At 33.7% G+C, this 27,852-nt stretch overlaps 2 protein-coding genes across 4 annotated transcripts; one reads left to right on the top strand and one right to left on the bottom strand.

Moving 5' to 3' along the window:
- Positions 1-7: 7 nt before the first annotated feature.
- Positions 8-12,907, bottom strand: LOC110994081 (spaetzle-processing enzyme-like). The gene is made up of 7 exons (XM_045630129.1): positions 12,765-12,907; positions 9,103-9,249; positions 8,629-8,737; positions 6,230-6,411; positions 3,993-4,129; positions 1,005-1,136; positions 8-313 (listed from the first exon to the last, which is right to left on the bottom strand). Exons 1-7 carry the CDS (start codon positions 12,820-12,822, stop codon positions 161-163), a joined length of 918 nt encoding a protein of 305 aa, XP_045486085.1. The 5' UTR covers positions 12,823-12,907; the 3' UTR covers positions 8-160.
- Positions 12,908-18,951: 6,044 nt separating this feature from the next.
- Positions 18,952-25,563, top strand: LOC110994064 (serine protease easter). Of its 3 annotated transcripts, none has more exons than XM_022260551.2 (7): positions 18,952-19,097; positions 20,594-20,763; positions 21,262-21,550; positions 22,120-22,310; positions 23,125-23,230; positions 23,846-24,023; positions 24,857-25,563. In XM_022260551.2, exons 1-7 carry the CDS (start codon positions 19,043-19,045, stop codon positions 25,095-25,097), a joined length of 1,230 nt encoding a protein of 409 aa, XP_022116243.2. In that variant the 5' UTR covers positions 18,952-19,042; the 3' UTR covers positions 25,098-25,563. The 3 variants fall into 3 exon arrangements, with proteins under 3 accessions (XP_022116243.2, XP_045485993.1, XP_045485994.1); XM_045630037.1 differs by having other exon boundaries at positions 20,594-20,768; XM_045630038.1 differs by having other exon boundaries at positions 20,594-20,768; positions 21,253-21,550.
- Positions 25,564-27,852: the final 2,289 nt, after the last annotated feature.

The raw sequence follows: 27,852 nt of genomic DNA, 5'->3' as shown, positions 1-27,852 counted from the left end.
CTAAGAAAAGTCGTATTTATTATTTGTGATTTTGGATGTCCTTTCAAAGTGTTCCTATATATGTACAGATAACATACATTCAATTAGAATATGTATCAATAATTCAATTAAATTTATTGATAATTATAAGATGCAGCTTTTATAAATTAAATACTTTAAACTAAAACTGTAATATTTCAATATTATCTAAAATCCATTTCATAAATTGGGGTACAGAAGCATATACTCCAGGTTTTCTTATACCGCATATAGTAGGGCCAAATGACACGACACCCATCAGAAAACTCTTGGGTCCTTCCAGTGTGTCAAATACCTGGAAAGATATTCGTTTTAGATTAGCGACGAACTTCTCGGAGAAATATTGGGGTTTTTACCAGTCGCTATTAATAATGCGCTATTAATAACGGTTTTGTTTTTATGAAATATCAAAATCTAGTAATGAACGTCAGTAACAGAAAAAATATGATTCTATAATTTTGAGAGATTAAATTTATTAGAACTTCTAAAATTATGAGCGTATATTGTAAGAAGCTGTAATCATTTACTATTACAGCGACCTCCTCCAAAATTAAGTCTGAATAAAAAGTTGAAATAGGAAATAAAATTATATTAATATACAATTACAAACTAAAAATATATCTAATAACTAACCTTAAAATTTAATTATTAAAAAATATTATTAAAAGGAGTCCCTTTAGGCAAGGTTCCGAAGATACTAGCAGCGTTCCCTCTTTGAATAGCTAGACTAATTCTTTGTCCGAGGTAGCTGCCAGCTCTTCGTTCTCCTGTGATGTCGACTAACCTTTTTGATAATTCCCTAAAAAGCTTTAATGCGCTAGGACCCCACGGACCAAGGGTCTCGACACCGAATGGGACAAAATCATATTCAGAGCCTATACCCCTGAATTGTAACCTTTTTTGGACACATTTGATTTACTGTTTTTTTTCACAGACACCTTAAATTTAAATGTTGTTTAAGCAACGTAGATTCAGATAAGACCTACCTTCATTAGTGGACCTCCTGAGTCGCCACCACATGCATCCTTATTTAATTGTGCGCCTGCGCATATCTCTGACCTTGACAGTTTGAAGCCTTTACCAAAAGCCTCACAAGTTTCTGGTTTGACTATTGGGATCTAGAGATAAATTTAATCGTTTGAATATATAAAACTAATAGTTGGAGATCCAGCCTAAGATCGTCCTACACCGAGGTGATTAATGAACGAAACATATTTTAAATGAAATTTAAAATATTAAAAAATAAATAAACAATGGGTTCGCTGAAAAAATCCTGGACAGGCTGTATTAAATTATTAATTAAAAAATGTTTTTTTATTGAAAATTGTACTGATGAGATTAATAAGAAAATCTTATACCAGCTGAAAGTATGAGACTTGCAGAATGTTCAATTGTTAGGTTCTTTATTTTTTTCCTGGACGGACACAAGGTTCACAGGTATACACAGGTATATTAATAGTAGGTTTTTACACTGAAATGATTAATCAATAAATTTTATATCAATGTGAGCGCTGTTTTATTGCAAACACGTTGATATAAGGTTCACTGCAAAAATGTTGGTCCTAAGTGAGGTTCGCGAATTTTGAAAATTTGAATTTTAGTCCGGCTGGGAACAGGCCGACAAAGGACAGAAAAAGATGCAACAATAATAATAATCAGCGAATAAGAAACAACCAAACCAACACCTTGATTGCATTAACTGCATCAACTTAGCACTAAAGTTGGGACCAAAATTGTGTAAAAGTCTACCTGCTTTCCACGCATTCACAGGGTCTGATTATACTGCTGCATTTTATAATAAAGGAAAAGTGAGACCATTTAATTTTTTTTTATTTTTACATCACTAACTGATGAAGCTGATATTGTCATTAATGAAAAAATGGATATTGTTCAAGAGTTTACGGCAAAAATGTATGGCGTTAATTACTGCAAGAGTGTTAATGATGCAAGAAATCGTATTCTTATTAAAAACTACGGTGTAAAGGAAAACAGCGAACAATTAAAAAAAAAACATTTGATTCAAACACTATACCACCATGCTGGATTTCACTACTACAAAATTTTTTTAGAACTATATATGTAAATTCTATGTGGCTTAATGCGACCGACTCTACCTGTGCAAAATCCAACCCTGAAAAATACGGGTGGCATTTTGATGATTATTTGAAACCAACGGGGTTTCAAATAATCATCTAGGGTATTGGGGACCAAACTCCTTTGAAAATCCAGGACATTGTGGAAATGACGGAAAATGATGAAGATTCTGCTGAATCTAATGAATTCGAAAATCAAGATTTTACTTCCGATGAGTCAGATATTGAATAGAAAATATTAATTAAAACTTTTTTTTTCATTTAAATTAAAATTTTTGTACTTAATGCAAGAACCTGTTTTTTAATTTATGTTTTTACTTAGGTTACCGCACGGGTGTTATCAAACGAACAAGCTTCCGTCCTGCCCTTCAGGCGATTGACCCCCCCGCGACGGCCCAAGCCAAGGTTCGAGTCTCACAGGAGACGCCCTTGCGCGAGTCGCGGGAACCCCACCCATTCAGGCTGAGCTAAGCTCGCCAAACAGCCCGTGCTGAGCTGTAAAGGCCCTTAAGGCCAACAGCGAGATTCCATTCAAAAAAAAAAACAAACGAACACGCTTGATAACACCCGTGCATTATTGTTGCATCTTTTTCTGTCCCATGAGATACACAGCTCGGACTTCTTTGTCGGCCTGTTCCCAGCCGGACTAAAATTAAAATTTTCAAAATTCGCGAACCGCACTTAGGACCAACATTTTTGCAGTGAACCTTATATCAACGTGTTTGCAATGAAACAGCGCTCACATTGATATAAAATTTATTGATTAATCATTTCAGTGTAAAAACCTACTATTAATATACCTGTGTATACCTGTGAACCTTGTGTCCGTCCAGGAAAAAAATAAAGAACCTAACAATTGCACATTCTGCAAGTCTCATACTTTCAGCTGGTATAAGATTTTCTTATTAATCTCATCAGTACAATTTTCAATAAAAAAACATTTTTTAATTAATAATTTAATACAGCCTGTCCAGGATTTTTTCAGCGAACCCATTGTTTATTTATTTTTTAATATTTTAAATTTCATTTAAAATATGTTTCGTTCATTAATCACCTCGGTGCAGGACGATTTAGGGCTGGATCTTAGACCATAACTTTTATTGTCAGATTTTAACTGACAAATTCGATAATTATGATAATTCTTTTTTGTAGGTTTAAAGGCGAGCAGCCTTCTGTACCTGACACAAGTTTTCAAAATTAAGTTAATACTTGCTGTTCTCCAGCACCGCACGAGCATGTAAAAGAGCGTACAAATTCTTAAAAGGCCGGTAACGCACTCGCGAGCCCTCTAGCATCGAGAGTGTCCATGGGCGGCGGTATCACTTAACATCAGGTGAGCCTCCTGCCCGTTTGCCCCCTGTTCTATATAAAAGAGTGCTCACTGAGGTCCGATCAAAATAATTTATCCACAATCTCAGATTGTAAAAAATCTGAGATCAGACCGTGACAGTCGATCGATCTCTTATCTGCATCCCAAACCATACGGAGACAATCCATTTCCGGCGCCGGATAGAATGCAATCTCTTCGCTCTTTACACTCATATTTGATAATCAATTAAAATCAAATAAAGTAAATAAAACCGTACAAAAATATTAAAATTTTCATATCAAATATCTTTATGATTATTTTGATAGATTTTGAAGATATTGGCAATGTAAACTGTCATTTTCATACAAAGGTCTATCCACCGATCCGACCTACCATGGATAGCTTGTATCGGCAGTTGGCTATTACAATCCGTCGATTGGTTATTGGCACATTTTTATCAATATTTGGTATAAGATGTCTATCTCAGATGGTCAAACATGGATAAAGATAGGTTATTGGGTTTGGGCGTAAGTTTATTGGTGGCCTTGCTGCGTATCTAGGTATGCTCTTACCGAAACATATTGTAATATTTTTGCGCGTTCCTCCGTCGTCATGTTCATCTTACCCCAACCTGCCACTGTTAATATCTCGCCAATTACTAAGTCAGCTAACTGATCGTCTCTAGGCAGACATATTGGAGTCACATAATCTGAAAAAATTGTATTTTTTATTAGTTATATTATAAGCACTATATTTTAAATATTTCTTTCATACTACACGTTTTTATGACATAGAAATATAAATAATTATATTAAATCTATAAAACTAAGAAGATAATGAATAATTTACAGCTTTGGCAAAACAAGTGTTTTTTATTAAAACTACACACATGTAGCTTTTGTTTATAATACCTACAATTTAATTCAACTACAACATTAAGATATTTGTTTCATTCGTAAATAACATTTTATCTTTACGGGCTTCTATATTTGAACAGTGTTTTACAATGTGCTCTACAATACATAGAAAATAAGATGTTTACAGAAAATATCTTTTTAATACAGTTGCTCAAAAAGTGGCATATTGCAGGGACGTATAGCGTTTGGAAAGAGGGCTATTACAGACTCGTGCTTTTTCTTTACCTTTCCCGTGCGTTATCATTCCCAACTGTCAAAACAATGTCTATTAAAAAGAAAAAAAACCAACCACGAAGGTTTTACTAAAAAAAACATAGAAGTTTTTATGATTCACGCAAATATTTTAAAAAGAAGCTACTGATACAACTGATACTTGTTTCAATATCAGATTTAATGATTGGATTCAATGAGTTAGGGTTGGGGTCTTTTCATTTCATATCAATAAAAATATTATACTGAAGACTTGGCTGTATGGGCGAAGGTCCCTTTGCCTACCCAGAATGGGTGAAGAAAAGAAAAAAAAATTGCTCATATTCTTTGACGGTTGGCGCCATTTTCCAAAAATGTGATTTCACAAACAAAATGAGTGATTTCGACGATATTTTATTTGAATTAATACCACCAGAACTCAGTATAATTGCACGAAATGCTTCGGAGAACATTTTACCGGAAACGTAAAAGTCAAAAGCTACATAATATCTACGTGCAACGAATTTATTGTGTGGAGAGAAGAGAAAAAAAAAAGCAAACAGTTTTATTAAATTGCTTAATTTTTTCGCAACTGTATTAAAAATAGTTGTTCGGTACACGTGCGGAACCGTCATTGCAACTTGTTCCGACTGTCAACCCTCACCTTCGGCTTCGCCTCGGCTCGGGTGACATTCGTCGGAACAGCACATGCAATGACAGGCTTTCCGCACTTGTATTGAAATATACTATATCGGCTCTTATTAGGTATATTGGAAAATCAAGTAACTATTGACTTCATATTGTTTGTTAGATATAACAGAAACTTTCGCGATACAGGGACACACATATGGGATTTCATTAACGGAGAAAACTGTTTATTAAATTTATCTTAAAACTTTAAATTAAGTAGGTTAAATCGATAAACTTCCGACAGAAAGTGATCAAATAATTGTATAAATTTTAATCGCCTTTTCGCTCATTAATGGGATTTTGTTATTAGTAATGAATAAAGAATTAATTAGTATATTTCTTAAATGTTTCAAATTAAGACGAAGACTTTAAATTTTTTTAAATTTATTAATCAGACTTCTTTGCATAAATGAAGCACAAATAACACAATACATTAAAAATGTAAGGGATGCAACGGGCGGCTTTATCGCTAAAAGCAATTTCTTCCAGCCAACCCTAGTAAGAAAACTAAAAAAAGAAAAATTATGAGTAAAGTACAAGAAGATAAGAAAACTGTGTTAACTCAAGTGTGAATCATATTGTTCAATCCAATCCAATCCAATCGCATGATGTCGTGGAGCCTATTCCACAACTAAATGACCGAAATGTTACTTAAAATTCCTTAATGGGATTTCCAATAAACATCCATGGGAATAATAATAATAATCGCTGTGAATTTTTCAATCTTTTGGCCCCGTATTCAAACCCCGGATTCATAGTTTCATTCAATCTCAGCAGATAATCATAAAATTGTATACATAAATTATTATTAAAGGCAAATTATGTTGGTAAGCACAAATCTCGAAGACTGCATTAAAAGAAAAACCTAAAAAACAGTTTTTATTCAGAAATCACGACCAGTCTATAGCGTAACTTAGCTATGGGTCCAATATTTTTCTAGGTAAAGAGTTAAATGATTATATTAAAGCGACACGATGTTCGCAGCACTTCGTAGTTAATACAATTCCACGTACCATTCAACTCCACTGCTCTGTCAAGAAGGATTAAAGCGATATCGTTGTGAAATGGTGGTATATTAAAGCTTTGATGAATTCGTTTCATTCTTATTTTTCTATCTTGGTACGGAGGTGCACACACTTGTAACTGACAATCCGGGTTTGTCTCCGTGTTATATTCACCCAAACGTATGGTCGATCTGTTAATAATAAAGATTTATATATAAAGTTATTTAACCACAAAAAAGATAACTATATATTATCAATATATAGTTATGTTGTCACGATTAAATTTAAAAATTCATGTTGTCATGTGAGCAATGCCTACGTCTTTCATCAAATACAAAATGTACTGCTTAAAAGGCTTTTAAAGGTTTGATAGTGCAGACTATTTATGGTATGTATTGTCATGAATATTCTGTGGGTAAATACTATTTTTTGAGAGTTCTCTTTCCTGGGCCCGCCATATTCTTCGTTCCTTACTTTATGACAGGAATTGTTCAATTTATAGTTTTATTTATTAATCAATTTGCATATTGAGTGAATATAAAATAATAATAAATCAGTAGCGCTACAACCTCTTTAGGTCTTGGCCTCAGATTTCTGAATCTGTTTCATGATCATTTTTAAATCTAATATGCAAGTAGGTGATCAGCCTCCAGTGCCTTCGCCTATTTTTGGGGTCTTAGACATGTCGGTTTCCTCATGATGTTTTCCTTCACCGTTCGAGCAAATGTTAAATGCGCACATAGAAAGAAAGTCCATTGGTGCACAGCCCGGTTCGAACCTACGACCTCAGGAATGAGAGTCGTACGCTGAAGCCACTAGGCCAACTGCTGCATTGAGTGAATAAAAAATTGATTGACGTTCATTATAAATTATTCATTATATTTGAGGTAAGGTTATTTTTGTTATCGCTATATCCGGCAGTTTTGTTATACGGGCAGTGTCCAAAACTAAGATAACATGATTTGTATGTAGTTTAACTAATCAAATCAAATCAAATCAAAATTCATTTATTCAGTCCAGATGCGACCTAAGGCATGCTTGTGAATGTCAAAAACGTTTACAAAATTCGCGAAAGAGCAAAACTACGCCATAATGCCTTGTAGATTGTATTTAGTGTGGAAAACATATATTATTCATCATACATTTTAACGACATCGAGGGGACTCATATCTGGTCGTATAAATCGATAGTCATAACAGCCAACGACGTTGTTATTAAGAACCTAATACAACAGAATTCAGCCGTACCTTTGATCTTGGTCAATATAACCGGTATGTTGTTCTAAATGATGTCGTAAACGGTTTTGACTGTATTTGGTTGTTTATATTTGATTTGGGTTTGATTAAGAGCTAACTATTCATCGTAATTTTTCAATCTTTTGGCAAGTATTTGCAGTGATTGATTAGATACCTTGTTTTGAAACATTGTGAAAAGATTATACGAACACCACGAAAATATATAAAAACTCATCATTGTTGTGCCAAGTGTATTATTTCTAGGAAACATTTTTTTGTCCAATTAAAATAACTATCTTATATAATAAAAAATGTATTTTGGTAAATCATATAAAAATCAAACAAAAATTTTGACCAAAGATAGATAAATAAAAATGTAAAGGGATGAAAACGTTCGCAGACCTAACCGATATGCTCTCAAAATTTCAAATCAGTCGAGCCATTTCGGAGGAGTTTAATTACAAATATACACGAGAATTTTAAATATTAGATTAAATTAAATTGTTCAATTTATAACAATAAATAAACTTAGTAGTTTTAAAATTCAGAATCTTACCTTAGCTATGAAAAAATATTAGTAAGAATAAATTCAACTAAAGAAACAGTGCATTCTTAACACAGTGGTTAACCCTGGCATTAACTTTCTCAGTATCTTCCGGTGATATTTTGTACGAGAAATGCACCAGCTCTGGGTTTACCGTCATTGTTTCTCAGTAAGTAGTCAGCAGTAAATTATTATGTTTAGTGGAAAATATTTATGTATAAAAATGTAATTTTTTTTTGTTTTTGTTAAGTATGTTTTTTTCCTTCTTATTTGTATTTGAAATATGTATTTTTGCACTTCTTGCCTACCTTATGTAATTTAATCCATGTTTTTTTTTCCTTTACTCAAAGCGGTTGTCTGGAAGAAATCGCTCGAAAGCGATAAGGCCGTCAGTTGCTTTCCATTAAATTATGTTTAATTATTTTTTTCTTTTATGTAATGAATGAAGTGTTAATAAATAAAATGGGAATAAATATTTAATTTATTTGGAAAACCTTATTGTCACCTGAGTCTGTGCAGTGTGAACAATTGGAAAAGCGATATCATATTAGACTTCTTCAAGTAATGGTTGCTTAGAAGTTTCCTAGAACCTGTAAAGCTAGGAAAAATATTTTCATCGTATAGCTTACACTTCATAACCTTCTCCTGCGGTTTGCAGACAGTGGGCTGCCGTAAGAATATGTCGATCAGATATTAGGGCTCCACCACACATCCAATCTAGCTCATCTTCTCCATCAACTATAAAAAGAAGGAATTTAAATATAAAAAGGGTAAAGATACATCCTTTTAGGTTTCTGTTTCACAATCATTTGTTTTTTTGCAAGTGCATGTCGTCGATTTTTGAGTCTAAGCATGACGGGCGAGTTTTTAATGCTCACATAAGCAGAAAGTCCATTGGTTCATAGCCGGGGTTCAAAACTACGACCTCAGATAATAGTCACTCTGAAACTTGCCAGTTTCCTTAAATTTCCTTTATTCAAATCGTAAGACAGTACTCAATCTCTAACCTAGCGAGAGGATTGCACAGTAAACCATGTTCTCGCTAAATATATTCCCCAGAATATTTAAATCTTTAGTAATAATTAATTAGAGTATTTACTTACCTTTATAACCAATCCGTATAATCCATGGAAATTGACCTAAAGCGGCGTTTAAACCCCCAATGATTCGGTCAGCTGCGCTAAAACCACAATCGAACTGGTCAAGTTCTCTCCAAGCCGGATGGTTTGCGATTTCCATCCTCTGCTTTTCTGGAATATATTTGTGTAATAGACAAGAACATGTCGGTGCTTGTCAGTTATATAAAAATTACAACAAAACAGGTATTTAATAGTAAATTGGTAAATATTTATGTATTAGGGAATAAAAGATCTCTACGTCTGTAATAATGGTTCTTAACAAGGAACGATAATAGCCATTAAAAAAAAAAGAAACGTGTGGCACTCGGGGACTGCCGCGATAAAGCTGTTGCATAGCATTTTTTATCAACCTATGCAATTATAATTGTTTATTTATTTTTTATTTATGCAGTATTTTTTTTTCTCTGACATTAATTCAATCTACTGATACGAGACAATACTAATTATTGAGACTAATACGAGACAGACTATATAGTCTGTCTCGTTACTAACGCGTACCGGCCGCGCTTACGTTACGTTAACGTTACCGATCTCGCCAGAGAGATGTGACACCAGTATGCGTTCTGTCCTGCTCTAATGCATATTGGGCGCACCTTTATTACGTCATAGTGTGTTGTTTTCGTTACGGAATTTTTTGATTCGGTCGCCGCGCTCAATGCCTGCGATAAAATCTATGCAATAGCTTAATAAAGAATGCAATAAAAAATAAAGATGTTTTGACTTGCTTCCTTTTATATACAACAATTAAGTATTTGGCATAATATGTTACATTTGAAAACTATGAACCATCGCTTACTACATGATAATATCGAGACTATAATTATTATTCTAAGTCATAATGTTGTGCATGCTACCAAACCGCAAGCCACAAATACAATATACATAATACTATCAATAACACTGGGTATTTCCGAAATTATTTATTGGCTTTTAGGGATAAACCAAAAGCTTTTAAATAAAGTTAATTTATAACATCGATACTGCGTTAAGGCATTTTTACGATAACACAATAAAAGTAAAATCCCGTAACCCCATTGAAGCACGAGAAATGATTCATTGTTTAAATACGCATTTTTATTAGACTTAAAATACGTGTCTGCGATGGCGTCTTATCCCAGACACGTTTTGCGTCATCATCGACACGACTTGCTGCAGAGCATATTAGGCAAAATTCAAAGCAATATGGGCTTGTTAAAGAAGAAGTCGCGGCATCTGCCGAGAACCTGTTTAGACTAGTCCAAGAAAGGCAGTTCAAGTTGCTAGCGAACCTTTAGTAATGATAAAAGAAGTTTGATGTTTATGCAGACTCTTAAAATACGATAAGTCGCTATCTCGGACACGTTATGCGTCATCGATACGACTTGTTGCAGCTCACAATGGGCAAAATTCCAGGGAAAAGAGGGGCTGGTAGAAGGAAGATTTGACTTGACTTGACAGGATTATGACAGGCCACAGTCCACACTCCAGTTTTATCAGTATACAGGGCGTCCCACGGCGATGCCACACGGAGGGAAAGTACCTTAAATATTAATGATAGGATATTTTACTGAAAGAAGACATCGTTTAATTTTTAATAATAAGTAGAACTGCATTCACAGATTTTTTTAAAATTTCCTACCTCAACCGGGAATCGAACCCGCCAAATGTGACAATAAATTACATGTATTTTATAATAGCGTTTGAATGGGCTACTCATAAGCATTATTTTTTCCTTAGTAACCTAGCATATTAAATGAAACTAAAAACATAAAATTTTACATTTTATTAAAAAAAAATTATCAAATGCTCAAAATGTGATCCGTTCTGTTGTATACAAATTCTCACTCTTTTAATAATTTCTCTCCCTGTCGATTTACTTATTTTTGCATGGTGGATGTTTGAAATAATACGTCTAAGTTCATTTTGGTAATTCCGGTTCCTGTAAACTAAATATTTTTTTTTAATGAACATTTTCCTTCCTGGATCGGCACTTTTGGACAAATTAGATGGCCACCGAGATCCCTAGATCTAACCCCACTTGATTTTTTTATGGGGTTATGTAAAATATTTAGTTTACAGGAACCGGTACAACAGTGTGCAGGTGCAAAATGAACTTAGACGTATTATTTCAAACATCCACCATGCAAAAATAAGTAAATCGACAGGGAGAGAAATTATTAAAAGAGTGAGAATTTGTATACAACAGAACGGATCACATTTTGAGCATTTGATAATATTTTTTTTTAATAAAATGTAAAATTTTATGTTTTTAGTTTCATTTAATATGCTAGGTTACTAAGGAAAAAATAATGCTTATGAGTAGCCCATTCAAACGCTATTATCAAATACATGTAATTTTACTGTCACATTTGGCGGGTTCGATTCCCGGTTGAGGTAGGAAATTTTTAAAAAATCTGTGAATGCAGTTCTACTTATTATTAAAAATTAAACGATGTCTTCTTTCAGTAAAATATCCTATCATTAATATTTAAGGTACTTTCCCTCCGTGTGGCATCGCCGTGGGACGCCCTGTATATAACTGCGAGATGTTTGATGTTTTGACACATTTCATTTTCAACTTCTATAACTATTCAATGTTGTTTAAATAAAATGTTGTCACACTTTTTTAACATCCGGGTTAAAGAATGAATCATTGGCGGGTAACTTTTTTTAAAGCTGGATTTGGTATAAGAACTTGTATGTAGGTATGTATGTATGTATGTATGTATGTATGTATGTATGATTGTAGGGACTCCGTTTCCGCACTTAGACTCTCATCTTAATATATATATATTTCTTGTGTACGTGTGTATGTGACTGAACTCCTCCTAAACGACTGGACCAATTTTGATGAAATTTTTTGTGTGTGTTCGTGGAGATTCGAGAATGGTTTAGATTCACAATTTTGTCCGCTGGACAATGTTTTTTTTAATTAATTAGTAGTTGTTGATTTTGGAATGTTTTACATTGGATCCGACAGACGGCGCTACCATCGCACTGTCAAATTTTAAATAATATTCGAATTTTAGTCTGTCCCGACAGTTAGCGCTGCGATCAAATTAAAAAAAGTTTTGTTATCATTGTGTTATTGTAGACCATGTGCTGGATCGTTAGATATTGTCATAACATTTGAATAATAATTTTCATCAAAATGGTCCAGAATGTTTTAGCTTATTAAAAAAAGTTTAAAATTTTCAAATTAAAGACGTATAGACAGGACAACGTCTGTCGGATCCGCTAGTATATGTATAAGAACTTTAAAAGGGTCATAAACAATAATATTATAATTTGTATCGCCGGTTTGACTTCCAACATTTCTGAAAATCTATTCGCCTTGGCTGTTATACCGTGCAACACATTTTTAATCTTGGTTTCGTGCTTAATGGCTCTAATAATATCCTTCTGTGATCTGTCCTTTAAACGACTAAAAAGCACCTAAATGAGGTTATGATATACAATAATTTTTCTTTACAAATTCAAAGAAAGTAGCTCATTTTGCGGTCCGGGTGACCAAGGTGTCAAATAACACGATTTATTATTATTATTTACCTCAGTTGAACTACGGGCTCAAAGGGATTTTATCAGTATTGAGTCATATCTGGGTTTATTATTGACCAAAATAACAATTTTCCTCATGGTTCTCTTACCTATAACACTGCCGTATGTTATAACCACACATAATAAATATTTTATTTTATAATACATATTTTCACATCTATGCTCTCTTTGACCACAAACACATGATTACCATTCTAATACTCATAATTTAAATGCACAAATTTGATATGGTTTCGATTAGTTAAGGGTACGTTTTTATGATTTATAAAGTGAGCGAACACACTGCATAAATTAATATCTACGTGGTCTAACGCAATAATAAACTATGACTTCTATTCTTAGTTATGCTATTCTTTGTTTTTGTTTAACTGATTGAAATTATAAAAAGGTAATTGAAAATCAAAAATGTCCATGTCACAAGTCCGGATCATCATTCGTCGGGTTACATATTTGTAGCAGGAACTACGAATACGAGGCTAAAATCACTATGAAATCGTATGAAAAACTTCTAAAAAAATAAATAAAAAAATATTCGTTTTGCACAAGACCTTATGCGACAGAATTGCTATCTAAAGTTATAATAATATGTAACTACCAAACGAATACATTAACCAATAGCGTGTACTTTTTCTCGATCTCCCTTTCTGACTCTCTCTCATGGTTTCAATTGCTCTCTCCCTTTACTTTAACAAGAAAATTTGCAGAGGCAAATCCTATATGCTATTTACATTTTTCTGTATGAAACTTTAAGAGACAATGTCACCACCCATCTACCACCAGCTAAATTACTTAAGATTGTATGGAGAATTAAAAATTACAGTAAAGACCGCATATACTATAGAAAAATTACATATAACAAATGCACTTCGAATAAGTGTTTTGTCAACTTAGTATAGTATAAAACATGTAATATTATCTTTGAATTTCAACCACGGCTGCAGTAAAACATGCAAAACATTGTGTAATCAAATCACAGCGTTAATATCAATTAAGTCTTAGTGCCAGCGACGTCAATGCCGCGAATTCTTTGGTGTTTTCAGTTTGCATTAAAATACAGTCGTATTTTATTAACTTATTCAGAATCACTGTTTCAGTCATTCAAGAGACTTTTATCGCTCGCCTGTTAAGGCGAACGATCCAATATATCAGTTTTAAATGAACATCAACATTGAACACGCAGAATAATAATTGTACATATAGTAATTCTAATCGCTTACAATTTTAGTTGAACTTATTAATTTATTTGAGAGGTTCCTGTACTTTATCTATTTATTTCAAAGTACATCAATATTTACTTTTAATTTAATATCTTATTCAATGTACAAACATGCTGTACACATTCAAGCATTAGCTTAGTTCACTATGTTTATATGTAATTAATTTCATTAAATAAATCACGTACTGATTTGAATGCACAGTTATAATTAGATGTATGTGTTATCAATCTTATAACGCTACTCTTAATGTCACGCATATTCCGTTAACTTCGCTAATTAAAAGCAATTAAAATTCGTTAAACACGTTAATGATCTTGATAATAATTTATTGCGACCGTTTTATGTGAGTCCAAGATTAATTATATCAGCATTGGCGAACAGAACACTTGATTCAAATAAACTGTTATTTTCTCAGCCAAGTAACCTTATTTTGTCATGCGTAAAGATATTTATGTAGAACGATAGTTATGCATATGTGATAGTTATACACATATGTTTTCGCCTCACTGCGCTCAACTTCATACTTGTACGTCGCTCACTTGCCTCCGTCAATGTTCTAGCCATTATGGAGCAAACATGCATCGCTAGGGATGATAGCAAGCGCAGGATGAGATGTCATTGATCCCCTGGAGGGGCTTTAGTATGACATGCTACTTGTGTGGACACGTAAGCCCCGTCTCACCTTTCTCCGATAACCAGTAAAGCAGGCGAAACATATTAAACGGTTTTAATATGTTTTACTCCAATTTTGAGTGCACAGACGCTAATTAACGATTTAAGGCGCCAGGTAGATAGTACCGGTGACACCAGAGCTGAAGTTTTCTTCGCTCAACATTTATGTATCGCAATACAAACTTTCTATTTATAAGTGTTTAATTATAATTATTATTACTATGTAGTTTAAGAAAATTTTAAAAACTGTATTTTTGTAATCTACCGTAAAAATTATTGTTATGTCTACTCTGACAAATGTATTCTGTTCTGTAATAAATATTGTATTGTATCATATGTTTAAGTATTTATTTATTGTATTAAAGAATACCTACAGCTACTCATTAAATAATATTCAAATAATTATTTTATACACAAAAGCAAAAACACATTCTATTTGAATAAAAGAATAGAAATATAAATAAATTTTATAAAGCACAGTTTAACAAAGAACAAATTCATACTAAATTCTAATTTTTAAGTTCTAAGATTGATTGATTGATAGATTATATTAATATATATTTAATATAAAGGAACAAACAAAGCCATTATTAATAAAAGATACCAGAGTTTTTAAATATTTTTTTAAGATTTTTTTAGTTAACACGTGAGAATTAATCTAATGCTAGAAAATTTTCTGCGAATGATTTATTATGACTTTGGTTGTGGGCTTACTCAGCAACAAAGCTATTATTAGGCTACGATTAGCATTCCTTAATGAAGCCCCACACATCTCGTCACAATTAAGAATTATTGGTTTAATAAGTTTAAGCGTGGACGTAGCAATGTTAATGATGATCCCCGTGAGGCATGTCCTTTACAGCGACTACTGAAGATGACATCAGTGCTGTGCGACGCATGATAGAGGCAGATAAGAGTGTGACCTATCAGCAGATATGCGCAAGCCTAGGCATTGGTACGAGTCAAGTTAAAAAAATATTACACGAACATGATGATTCCCCATACTTTAACCGACGACCAGAAACACCTTCGCATGGACTGGTGTTGCCAAATGTTAGATAAGTTCAACGGCGGTGACCCAAATGCTGTATTTGACATTGTCACAGGATGAAAGATGGATATAAGACAATCAGCTCAGTGGGTGTTTCCTTTTGAGGATCCGCCAAGTTAGGTAAAGAGACAAGTCAAGGAAAAAAATTGATTGCCTCATTCTTTGATAGGAAAGGTAAATTTCGCGTTTTGTTAGAAGATGGAAGGACTGCCGACTAGTATCAATCACTGTTTGTCTGTTGTCTTGGAAAAAATCGACGGAACCGCCCTTGAAGCAGGATCCTCCTTCACCACGACAATGCTTCAGCGCTCTCTGCAAATCGGACTGTTGAATATTTAACTATGGCAGGTGTCGAAATAATGAGTTATCCGCCATACAGTTCAGACCTGGCACCCTGCGACTTAATTTATTCCCAAGAACTAAAGATACTCAAGGTATTCGCTTTTCGTGCTCTAAAGATGCGGTGAAAGCGTACGAAAGTACCATAGAAGAGACCCCTAATTAATATAATGGGCCCACTGCTCTTCTCAGTGGTTCCATGAAAAGTGACGATGTGTAGAAAGTAAAGGATATTACTTTGAAAATAAATAAAAGTATTAGCAACTTTCTTCATTAAGCCGTTTTTCATTTTCTAAACATTTTCAGTGTTAGGTATAATGGATGTGAACACTTCAACCATTTAAAACGTAAATGGGCCGGCAACGTTTACCGACGTTGGTTGGCAGAAGGGACCAAATCCATGCTTGCAACAGCCCGGTGGAGGAAAAGTACGGGTTCGCAATCATAAACCAGAAAGCGTGATGATAAACTTATTGTATTCAACTTCTCAATGTAATAAATGAATCTTAATGTAAATCTTAGTTTGCGGAGCGTCATGAAGGCTTTCTTCGCCAAACTATATATGGAGATACTCATGCGTCATTTTTTAACAAATGACGGCACCATACAACTGCCATTTAATTGCGACCTTTTACCCTCATTTTAAAGCGTCAAGGAAGTCTCCTACATTTCCTGATATTGCCTTTATGTTTACAATTTGGAGGTTGGTCAAAATTCGATTTTGACGGTGACCCGGTGTCATTTTTGGGTGTAGTAATCCAATAAGGAGTTTATGTCAGTATACATGGAAGCCTCATTTTTGTGTGACGATGATGACCAAATGTTTTCTTTAAAATCTAAGTTTTTGGGTTAAGCATTTTTTCTAATTAATTTGAAAATAAAAATATTCAGGATTCGTCTTTGAAAGCTGAAAATGGAACTACCTCAGAAGTTACATTGTTATTAGTTTTCAGTACAGTGTGTAAACGCTACTTGTACTTATCTATATTTGTATAACTGATAATTTGTCAAATTATTTCGGTTTTAAAATATTTTTGTGAAATATTTTGTAAAACCTAATGCGGTTTCATACGCATTTATCTTAAAATAATACCAAAATTATGTATATATCTATACAAAAAGTAGTTTTATGTTGATTACAGAGTTCAGTTGTTAAATGTCAAAATTACAGATGCTTTTGCTACTTAAAAATAGCCAAATCGGTTTCCTTACGAATACATTATAAACCCTCAAACTTATGAACATATACGATCTTATTCATAAAAAACTAAATATTGAATGTGTGACCCCTGCTAATAGACCAGTCTTTGTCGGTTCTAGGCTTTGAGTTGTTAAAGCAGACCCACCCACTGTATAAATGATACTATTTATACAGTCACAATTAAGTACTTATTCAACGTAGTACATTATCGCATCTTTTATTGTTGTAATTATTTATGACTCATATTCAAACAAAGGCAGATAAGTTCCTCCGTAGGAATACACCGATTCGTTTGCGGTCGCTCGTATCAGAAGTCTTATAAACATGACAGGAGAGACGAATTTACTGCCTGATTCATTGTTTCTTGCTTGTGGGTATTTATTTATACACTACAACGAATCATCGGAAGTCGAGTCAGAATACGAAATTCCCCCATTATCACCTTGACGTCTATCGTTCCACAAGTAAGCGCATCCCCAATATGTGGAGCCCATTGGAGTATCAATTATTGAAAGGTCGGCAACGCGAGCCTTCTAGTAATGAAAGTGTCCATGGGAAAACATAAACCTACCCGTTTTGCCCCTTTTATATGAAAATTTTAGAAATTGTTTCCGGCACTTATCTTGCAATGCTGGTGTGCAGGAATCTTCGCCCATATACTTTAAGCAACCAAAAGCTTTAATGATATCTATTGTCAACTTTTGAACATATTTGAATAATTCAGTAAAGTTCTACCCCATTAGTCTCAGATTGCATCTCTTTTTCACAGTTTTGACAAAGCTGAAGAGGAAGGTATAACTCGTTCTGTGCCTTACATATGTGTCGTTTTCATGGTATAAGGCATGCTGACTTTCACCGTCTCTGCCTTCGCCAAAATCATCAATGTACCTAGAGCCGGGATTTTAACGGACGAGGATTAAGAGTCCCAAGCTTAATCTGGCTGACATGATCAGATATTTCTCTCTTTATCTACATGCCGTTTAAATTCTTTTTTAGTAATGTTCACCAATATTACTCCTTAAATTATAACTAACGGAGCTTATCTATATATGTATGTCGCAACTAACTAGCTTACTAAGCCGTTCAATTAAAAGCCTAGACTTTTAACTAAATGGCGGGGTTTAATTAGCAGCCTGAAAGATGTTCAGCCGTAGCGTTTGTAACAACATTTAAAATACTGACTGGCTAATGCTTAGGCCATTCGTACGATCATGTTACAGCAATAAAAATAATGAAATACCTGGTATAAGAAAATCGGTCTTTAATATTTTTAAAATTTAACTTGTTAGTTTGTTTAACTTAAGTCTTAGTGTCACTACACTCTTCCATACTATTTTTCATCAAACTTTGAAAAATATTCATAATTTACGGTTTGGAGTAGGTGCCAGAAAGGGGAACTAAATGGAAATGAACAGGATAGGCAAGTAATGTAACGTCATCGACATAGCTGTTTGATAAACTAGCTGAACATCTTTCAGACCGTTAGTTAAACGGCGAACTTTGGTAAAAACGCTAGGCGATTAATTGAACGGCTAATTAAGTTGCAAAATGTATATTAACTATGACTCATTATTAACCGTAAATTTGGCTTATAATTTATTATTATGAAATATTTTAGTTTAGTTTAACTAAGGGTTGAATAAATCGTTTGTTAATGAATAGGTAACTAACGGCAAAAAGGTAAGATAACGTAGTGTAATACAACAAATAAATTGATTTAAAACACCGGTCATTCACCATTAACATGTAATCAATACGTCATATGTGTTTTCCCATATAACTGGTATCTTTGTCATCGGCGCATCGCGTACACATTTCGATAAAAGCAATCAAAATGGGCGCTCGTTTCAACGCATGTTATTAATAAACGTTTAGTGCTAGTGATGAATGTGCAAAATGATAGCGTTATTTATATTGTGTGCGTTAATATCACCCTCATACTGTAAGTACAACATTTTTTTTCGATTTAATTATTGTGAAAAATATAATCTGGGCGTTGTTTTTTTTTATTAAATATCTCTGTAAAAAGACATCAATTAACATTACTAGACTAGCTAACTTAAGAGTAATATTTAATTTTGAACTAATCTTATTTACTGAAGATATTTAAAATGTACAAAACGTCTACTAAAATATCTAGGAAGACACTCTGTTCTTACGTACTTGCTATTAATTCTGGACATACTTAAATGTATACAAAAACCCGTGTAAACTGCGAGTATGTATAATACAATGTATGTATAATTCAATTGATGAATAGCCTTCCTTGTCTTTATTTGAAACAACTAACAGTTAATTAATCGAACCCTGGAATTATACGCCATGTGCGTATTTTTTGTTACTCAATATCTTAGCTACTTTCAGTACGGAAGGAGTGAAAGAGTCACGGGTAATGTAATCCAGGCTTTCCCAAATAGCTCTTTCATGACGTTCTTTCTCCATTCCTGCTAACCTCCCATTTTATAATGCGTCTTCTTCTTCCTGCTCGTCCTTTTCATATTATTGATGAAATATAGAAACGAAAAAATCTACCAATCGTAGAAATTAGTAATAGTTTTGTAGATATATGATTCGATCGTATCGATGCTTTGGTGTTTAGTAATTAAATATTATCTGCTGACAATTTAGACATTCGCCCGTATAAAGTAACTAATTGAATTTTAATTTTTTTATCTATCTGGTTAAATTATGTGGGCGTATTCGATAACAATTAGCAGGCGTGATAAGTAAAAATGTTACTAAAAAACAAACAAACAAACACAATATCTTTATTCATCTAGGTAAACAAGTACACTTATGAACGTCAAAAAAAAATTGTAAATTTACATTTACTTCCAGTTCGCAAATCAAGGGCGTAGAGTTATTTTAGAGACTAAATTACTAGGTAGATACTACCAAAATTATTACGTGGCAATACCACGGTAATATAAAGAACATATGGGTATAGGTTCCAGTTTCGATTACCGATTAAACTTTTCAAAAGGATCAGTGACATAGAGAAATCTGTCTTCTCTATTGAGAGACTATGAGTTCAAATTTCCGACATTTTAAATAATATATAAGTGTAAGGTTAATATAATATTTTCATTTCATTCTTTTTTTTCCCTTTTGGCTCTAACACTGTTTGTGCATTAGCCAGCGTCAAGTATGGGATTTTTATAATTCGTTGTTTTATTAATAACAGTTTATGCATAATAAATTTTAATAAAAAATTTTTCGGTGTGAAACTTTAAAGACAAATAAATATCTATTTCATTCTTTAATATCATTTATTTTGAATATAGTGACAATTTACAATATCTCGATATAACACAAAATTCTATGCAACCAGTATTAAAATTCTACATATTCATGTATATCATGCATTTCAGACATATCAACCTAAATTAAGATAAAGTAGTAATACTTTCATGATTAATTATAAGAAAATAATTTTAGTGTACAACGGAGATAGCTGTTACGCCAATAATCGTCTTGGTTGCTGTAAATTATTGTCACTATGTCCAAGTCTAGTATACGAAGTCAGACGAGCTGGTACTCCCATGCCACCATACATGAGGAGGAAACTGCAGGACCTCGGTTGTGGATTTGAACAGGACGAGCCACTTGTAATGTACCTATATTTTATTTTTGTATTTTATAAAATAATTACTTTTAATTGTTAAGATGTTCGCCTGCGAAAATGGTTGTAGGGTCTACCCCACAATATTTTCGCAGGTAGTACTACTAGACTAGTAATCTACTTCTAGAATATGATCGGATCCCTAAGTTTGAAGCGTTGGTAGGGGTGTCCGTTTTGTACATCGATATTGTGATTAGTTTTGGTTCCAAATCACTAAGAGCCAAGTATTTTTTTTTATAGAACAGGGAGCAAACGAGCAGGAGGCTCACCTGATGTTAAATGATATCGCCGTCCATGGACACTCTCAATGCCAGAGGGCTCGCGAGTGCGTTGCCGGCCTTTTTAGAATTGGTACGCTCTTTTCTTGAAGGACCCTAAGTCGAATTGGTTCGGAAATACTTCAGTGGGCTTATATATCATTGGCTCTTTAAAATGGCACACAATAGGGAGAAATAATTCAATACCCATAAATAAGTAATTCCAGGTTTGCTGCGTAATGGAGTCCAACACATTGGACTACACGGGTGATGACCGGAAACAACCAGACTATTGGGTTCCCACAGAACCACCTAAACTCTTCACTCAACCAAATATTCAAGTGAATAACCGAGGAGATACCAATACAATTGATCAGCCTCTTGATGTGAGAAATCATCCCAACTTGCAACTGTTGCCAAAAGACTGTGGAAGTATTGAAGGCGAAAGGATTTTCGGAGGAAATAGAACCTCCTTGTTTGAAATGCCCTGGATGGTTTTGCTTTCATACCAAACAGGTGATGGTGGATTTTTACCAACACATTCTTAATATAATTGAAATCGATATATTAAAAACTCCAATTGTATTGATAAATTTATATATGATTAGCAATATAAATATATTGGTAACCCGAGTGAAGTAGGCTTCTTGATAAATCAATTATAATTTGTGTAAAGTATTTAAAATTCACCTGAATCTTTTATAATTAAGTAAGAACCTGTTTTACATTCATAAGGAAATACAATGCAAAATAACAAGGAAAATCGAACTACTAACGAGACATCAACACATATAAAACTGCCTACAAAATTGTATAACGCTGTCAACAATATTATTTGTTACACAACAAACTTATCACAAAATTGTTTAACTCATAGCCTCCATTAGTTTTATCTTGGAATTTTTTTCTAGTCCTGTCAGGTCTCTTGCTAAAGGTACAAAGGATTTAGTTTCATATTGTGGTCCTGATGCATACATTTGTTTTACACGAAAAAGTCTAACCTTTAAAACAGTTAATCATAAAGATAACCTTCAATCTTTAAAACCTGTATGAAAGTTAATTGACCGTACGCTTATTAATTACAGGTCGAGGAATTAAATTAAGCTGTGGAGGTACCTTGATAACAGAATGGTATATCTTAACTGCTGCTCATTGTGTTACTTTTCTTGGAAACAAATTGCAGCTTGAAGGTGTCATTCTTGGAGAACATGATGTTAGGCAGAATCCAGACTGTGAGAGGGTTGATGGCGAGTTAATGTGCGCACCACCTGCTCGAGTATGTAATACATAATACATATAATTATAGTGCGCCTTCTTCCCGCTCGTCCTTTTCATATTACTGATGAATGATGAACACTCATATAACTACTCTATGTACTTTCCGGTCTGTTGCAGCGTATTTAATGAAGTTCACATTGTTGTCTCATAGACCACTCCCACCCACCCACTCATTCCATCGACACAATGCGATCGCTAATATTAAAATATTTTACTAGCTTTAAGTAGCTCTCATTAAAAATCTTCCTTCTAAATTTTCTGAAATATCTTTGAAGTTCTTCATTTGGCGCGATGGAGAAAAGTGATGAGAGTGAATTTTTACGATACGCGCACACCAACACCTAAATTCGACATCGTAAAGTTAGGTCTAGGTGGCATGGAAATCGATAACTATGTTCAAGTTGTATATTCTAGTATTTTTATATTTAGAACACATGTTTCGTAACTGTACAATGTGTGTGAAGTGAAGTGTGAATAAATAAATATTATTTTGGTGTTTTTGAATCAATTTCATATACGACGGTGATATTATTTTACTAATAATTTATTTTATTTATTTAAATAAAATCTTTTTGATTAATTTTAATATTTATTGTTGATCACTAGTGCATTTTAGTTATTTTTTCCATACGCCAAAGAAGTATAACTTCTGACGCGTGTACATAAGTACACACACACTCTTTTTTTTAATTTTATGAATACAACTGAATATTTTAAGTAAGTTCAACAGTATTATTTTTACACTTTTGATAACATCTGCGCTTCCTGTTGAGATATATGTACTTAATGCAATTTTTAATATGTATTTACAGAATGTAACAATCGATCGTGTGATAAGTCATCCTGGATACAATCCACAAACTCTGTACGATGATATTGCGTTGGTGAGGCTGTCGGAACCTGCCGATTTTTCTTTGGGTAAATTTAAATATTTTTTAATATAATAATATATTGTGTCAGTCCCAGAAATTGGGGGTGAATAATAAAACGAAGAACGAAATGACATCGCATAACGTTTGATTAAGATTGTTCAAAAGCATTCCAAATCCAATATATGGCCGCGACATGGCACTTAATAATATTCCGTCCGTCTCTTAGGTAACTAAAGCAAACATAACTGATAAAACATGTTAAATGGAGAATTATGTATTTATCAACAAATTATTAAGTTTAATGGCAGTGAATATCTCTGTATGTGTGACTGTATAATATTCGTTTGAATAGAAGAAACGTAGAAGTGTAATATGGAAAATCATTGGTAGAAAATCTTTTAAAAGTATTCTACTCTCTCGAAGGATATTGTATAAATGTTAGACACGTGAATACATAACTATGGCAGACACAGGTGTCTGATAATTTTGATTTATTTAATGAGGTTTAAATAGGGTAAAGTTCCCTCGTTTATATTTGTTTATAAAATAGAAATGGTAGACTGGCTAGTCATCAGTGGCTTATAAACAAAAACAAGTTTCTTCACCAAGCTATAAATGACTACGTTATGAATAATTATAGCGAAACTTATTTCTTTTTCAGATAGTATGAAAGGTGTATGCTTACCAATAACACCAGAGCTTCAAAATATGAATTTAGCAGGCTTACAAGGTATTGTTGCTGGATGGGGAGCAACGGAAGATGGCCTTCAGAGTCCTGTACTCCTCAGTGTTGCCCTGCCAATGATAAGTAATAGAGAATGCCAGAATATTTATAACGGGTAAGTGTTGAAGCTACAGGTCATGAAACATGTAATTTTTTTTTATAGAACAGGGGGCAAACGGGCAGGAGGCTCACCTGAAGTTAAGTGAGACCGCCGCCCATGGACACTCTCAATGCCAGAGGGCTCGCGAGTGCGTTCCCGGCTTTTTAAGAATGTATGGAGGATTGTATTAGTTAAGGATCGTCTCTGAGTTCTATTTAAAATACAAACAATTATAGAAAATTGTTATAAACACAATATTGTCTCTATTTGCAATAATAAATTGTACTGCCAATTAAAATCCACGTAAGGCAAATAATACAAGTGGATAGAATACTAAATGCCTACATTTTTTGGGCGTAGGTGATTTGAGTGTCGAATTTCTGTTTCAAATATAAAGAATCTCACTCGAGTGGCGATTTTGTCGCGAGTATTAAAATAAATAAATTACTGGCGCTATAACCTTTTAGATCTGGGCGTCACATTTCTGAATCTGTGTCATGATCATTTTTCAATCTAATAGTCAAAGAGGTGACCAGCCTCAAGCCTAACACACGCCGTCGACTTTTTGGGTCTTAGGCATGTCGGTTTCCTTACACTGTTTTCCTTCTTCGAGTAAATGTTAAATGCGCACAGAGAAAATATTTCCATTGGTGCACAGCCGGGGATCAAAGCTACGACGTCAGGGATTAGAATCACGCTGAAGCCACTAGGCCAACACTGCTGATTATTGTTTATTAGGATGCCAAATCGTAAAGTGACTTCTTCATTAGTGATTTGAGAGGATAATCTATATTTCAGCACATTTCTTAAATTTTACAACGTATGACCGCGAAATGTTTATTTTCCAGTTCTCCTCACATATACGACCGTCAAATATGCGCCGGTGGGGTTCAAGATAAGGACTCCTGTGGGGGCGACTCTGGAGGACCCCTAATGTACCCCGGTCGGACAGATTTGACGGGTGGCGTCCGATACGTACAGCACGGTATTGTCTCCTATGGATCTAAGAGATGCGGTATTGGCGGCTACCCTGGCGTTTACACAAGAATATCATATTACATGGAGTGGATTTTGGACAATTTAAGCTAGTTGTGGCTATGCTCGTAGCATGTATTGTAATAATCGTATTAAGGATTAGGTGTAAATTGTCTATGAATCTAAAGAAGCTGAATTATCATAGTTTATCAGTTATAAGGTTTAAGGAATAAATGAATACTCGAATTCTTACAATAGCTAGTAATACAAAACGGTATATAAGGTGCATAGTAAACTGTCATTTATTATAATAAAAAGAGGCTGTATATGTGATAATTTATAAAAATATGCTTTATTGTGATACTTATACCTTAGACCACGATGTATTAGAATAGGAATCTACTTCATAACACGTTCAGTTCAATTTTCTTTAAACCTAAAATAGAAATTACAATTATTTAATGTACTAAACTAAATGGGCTATTTCAAAAGTTAAACAGAAACGTTAATATATGTTTCCTGATATAGTAACGAACTTTTGTATTTCTAAGAAACCTTTGAATAAATAAAAATAATTCAAACAAAACCTTATCTTTTTTTATTACACAAGTTAGTATAACAATATAAGCTTTATAATAATAATAATAATATATTTATTTGCAAGAATATGATACAATAATGTTACATATACAAAAATACAATATACAAAAATACAATTGAGTTAGTTATTGGCAAATGGTTTTAAAATATAAAAATTGCCATGGATTTTAATTTATAGTCACTGTTAAAGGACGTCCCTTACGCGGATAATCATTGAGATTGCTACGTCTACGCTTAAACATGTTAAACCAATTGTAGATAGTGGCACGAGATTTCATTAAGAAATGCTAATCGTAGCCTATCATAGCTTTGTTGTAAGCCCACAACGAAAGTCATAATAAATCATTGACCGAAAATTTTTTCGCGTTATGTTCATTTTCACGCGTAACAAGAGTTTTAGATTTGCCGCCAATTCACAAAAACAAATGACAAATGAATGCAGTATTAGGTTACCAAAGAGTTCTAAAATTAAAATTTAAAAACGTTTTCATTAGCAATGTTTCTAACTGGCCAGTTCTAAACATTTTCAGTGTTACCAACGTAGAAACAATACTATGCATTCGTTGAAACAGTGTACCAAGAATGTGAAATGTCTGTGCTTCTGGAAGGAGTTAGGATTAAAGTATACTTATGAAGATCCGTAAAAATAAAATAGCTTCGAAATTTACATTTATTACCAGTTCTTAAATTAAGGGCGTAGAAATTACCAATATTTTCTACAAATTATGTGTATAATATGTACTGGACCATTTTGGATTATATATTTAGGTATCTTCTTCTAAGCTTGACGTTTACCACAACCTTTTGTATGATCATACTGGAAACGTGGATGGACATAGAATGTATATTTTAAAATATAATTTTCACCTGCTATATCCCTTCGAAGTAATCTCGTAGGCTATGTTTTGGTCCGAATTTTGTATTTTATATTGTGTTTATTTTTAAAGTTATACCTAAACTAGCGCCAATAGGTATGATTGTGAACCAAACGTGTAGTAGAATTGTGTTTTATCAAAGTATTACTTATTAGTATTAGACAAAACATAGTAGATATATAATAAATAGATAGGTGATTCCAGAGTCAGCCTTACCATCTACCAGGCGTCAACTGAAATCTTTAAATACCGCCCGTGCCCTTAAACCCTATGGCCTAAGAGCTTCTGTTCCAAAAGGAACAAACCAAAGTTGGAGGAAAGAATCATATATTTGAGCCGTTTATTTTTTCTGCCTGCTCTGCGGCAGTGCTCGTCCAAGGAAGGTTATACGAGGCTTACGTATGCACACAAGTAGCATCCCATATTAAAGTCTGTCCCATACTTCAAGGGATCAACGACATCCCATCGTTCCCATCCGGCCGCCTGCCATCGTCTCTAGCGATGCATGAGAGTGGCGTGACAGATTTTCTCTGAACTTTGGCAATAGAGGCCATGGTGTAAAAGGCTACTTACTTCAAAGCCATTGGGGGTATATATGGGCAGTCCTAAGTGAAGGCTGATTTCGAAGTTATTCAAGGTCCCAAAGGGAGCCACTAAATATATCATTTTAATTAATTACTCTCAGTTAATAAGTATAGGTGGCTAATTAGCAACTAAAATTACGAGATTAAACTCAATGAAAACCATTTTTTATAGGTTAAATTATGAGCGATAACAGAGTAAAATTAGCAAGTGAGACGAACAAAATGGATGAAACGCAATCAGCAGCTTCAACATCACGTGCAGTGGACAAGACAAGCATGGAAAGTCCAGTCCAAAGAAAAAGAGTTAGAACTTACTTTTTTTATAAACTGCTCTGAAGTATTGATATCCACCCATGAATATTTAATTAGCGTTTATATTTCAGAACAGTTTGAGTTCTAAGCTTAGTTAATTCATATAAGATATAACAAGAATCAATATTTTGTTTTAAATATTGTAGAATTGTTTGATGATTTGCTTGTTTTTCAAAAGAGTACCGAGACTTTTTTTCGTCGGCTTTTTCTCTCGGCCAACACCCTCTGTCTTCTTTGCCAATGAGTAGGGATGCCAACAGGCTCGAATTTAATGACGTGGAATAAGTGATACCATGATGATCTTATGTTCCAAAATAAACGTATTTTTATTATATTTTTAGAAAAGAAAACCATTGATACGAAAGTCTAATGCTGCGTGGCGAATGTTTATCGAAAATATTTATAATAAATGGAAGATTCTATCAACAAACCCGTTTTACTGGCAGTTGTTAAGAAGTATCATCTTTTTCGCATTAGGCCTGAAATTGTTTCGGGACA

The sequence above is a fragment of the Pieris rapae genome, chromosome 11 (assembly GCF_905147795.1).
Source record: "Pieris rapae chromosome 11, ilPieRapa1.1, whole genome shotgun sequence".
Lineage (NCBI taxonomy): Eukaryota > Metazoa > Arthropoda > Insecta > Lepidoptera > Pieridae > Pieris > Pieris rapae.
This window is presented reverse-complemented; position numbering and strand designations above follow the sequence as displayed.

Coding starts and splice junctions, on each gene's coding strand:
- LOC110994064 (XM_022260551.2), top strand. CDS start 19,043: ATGTGCAAAATGATAGCGTTATTTATATTGTGTGCGTTAATATCACCC. Junction 21,551..22,119: donor TTTGCTTTCATACCAAACAG/GTGATGGTGGAT, acceptor TATTAATTACAG/GTCGAGGAATTAAATTAAGC. Junction 24,024..24,856: donor TGCCAGAATATTTATAACGG/GTAAGTGTTGAA, acceptor TTTATTTTCCAG/TTCTCCTCACATATACGACC.
- LOC110994081 (XM_045630129.1), bottom strand. CDS start 12,822: ATGTATTATAAAATAAAATATTTATTATGTGTGGTTATAACATACGGC. Junction 8,738..9,102: donor TATACGGATTGGTTATAAAG/GTAAGTAAATAC, acceptor TTCTTTTTATAG/TTGATGGAGAAGATGAGCTA. Junction 1,137..3,992: donor AAATATTACAATATGTTTCG/GTAAGAGCATAC, acceptor ATTTATCTCTAG/ATCCCAATAGTCAAACCAGA.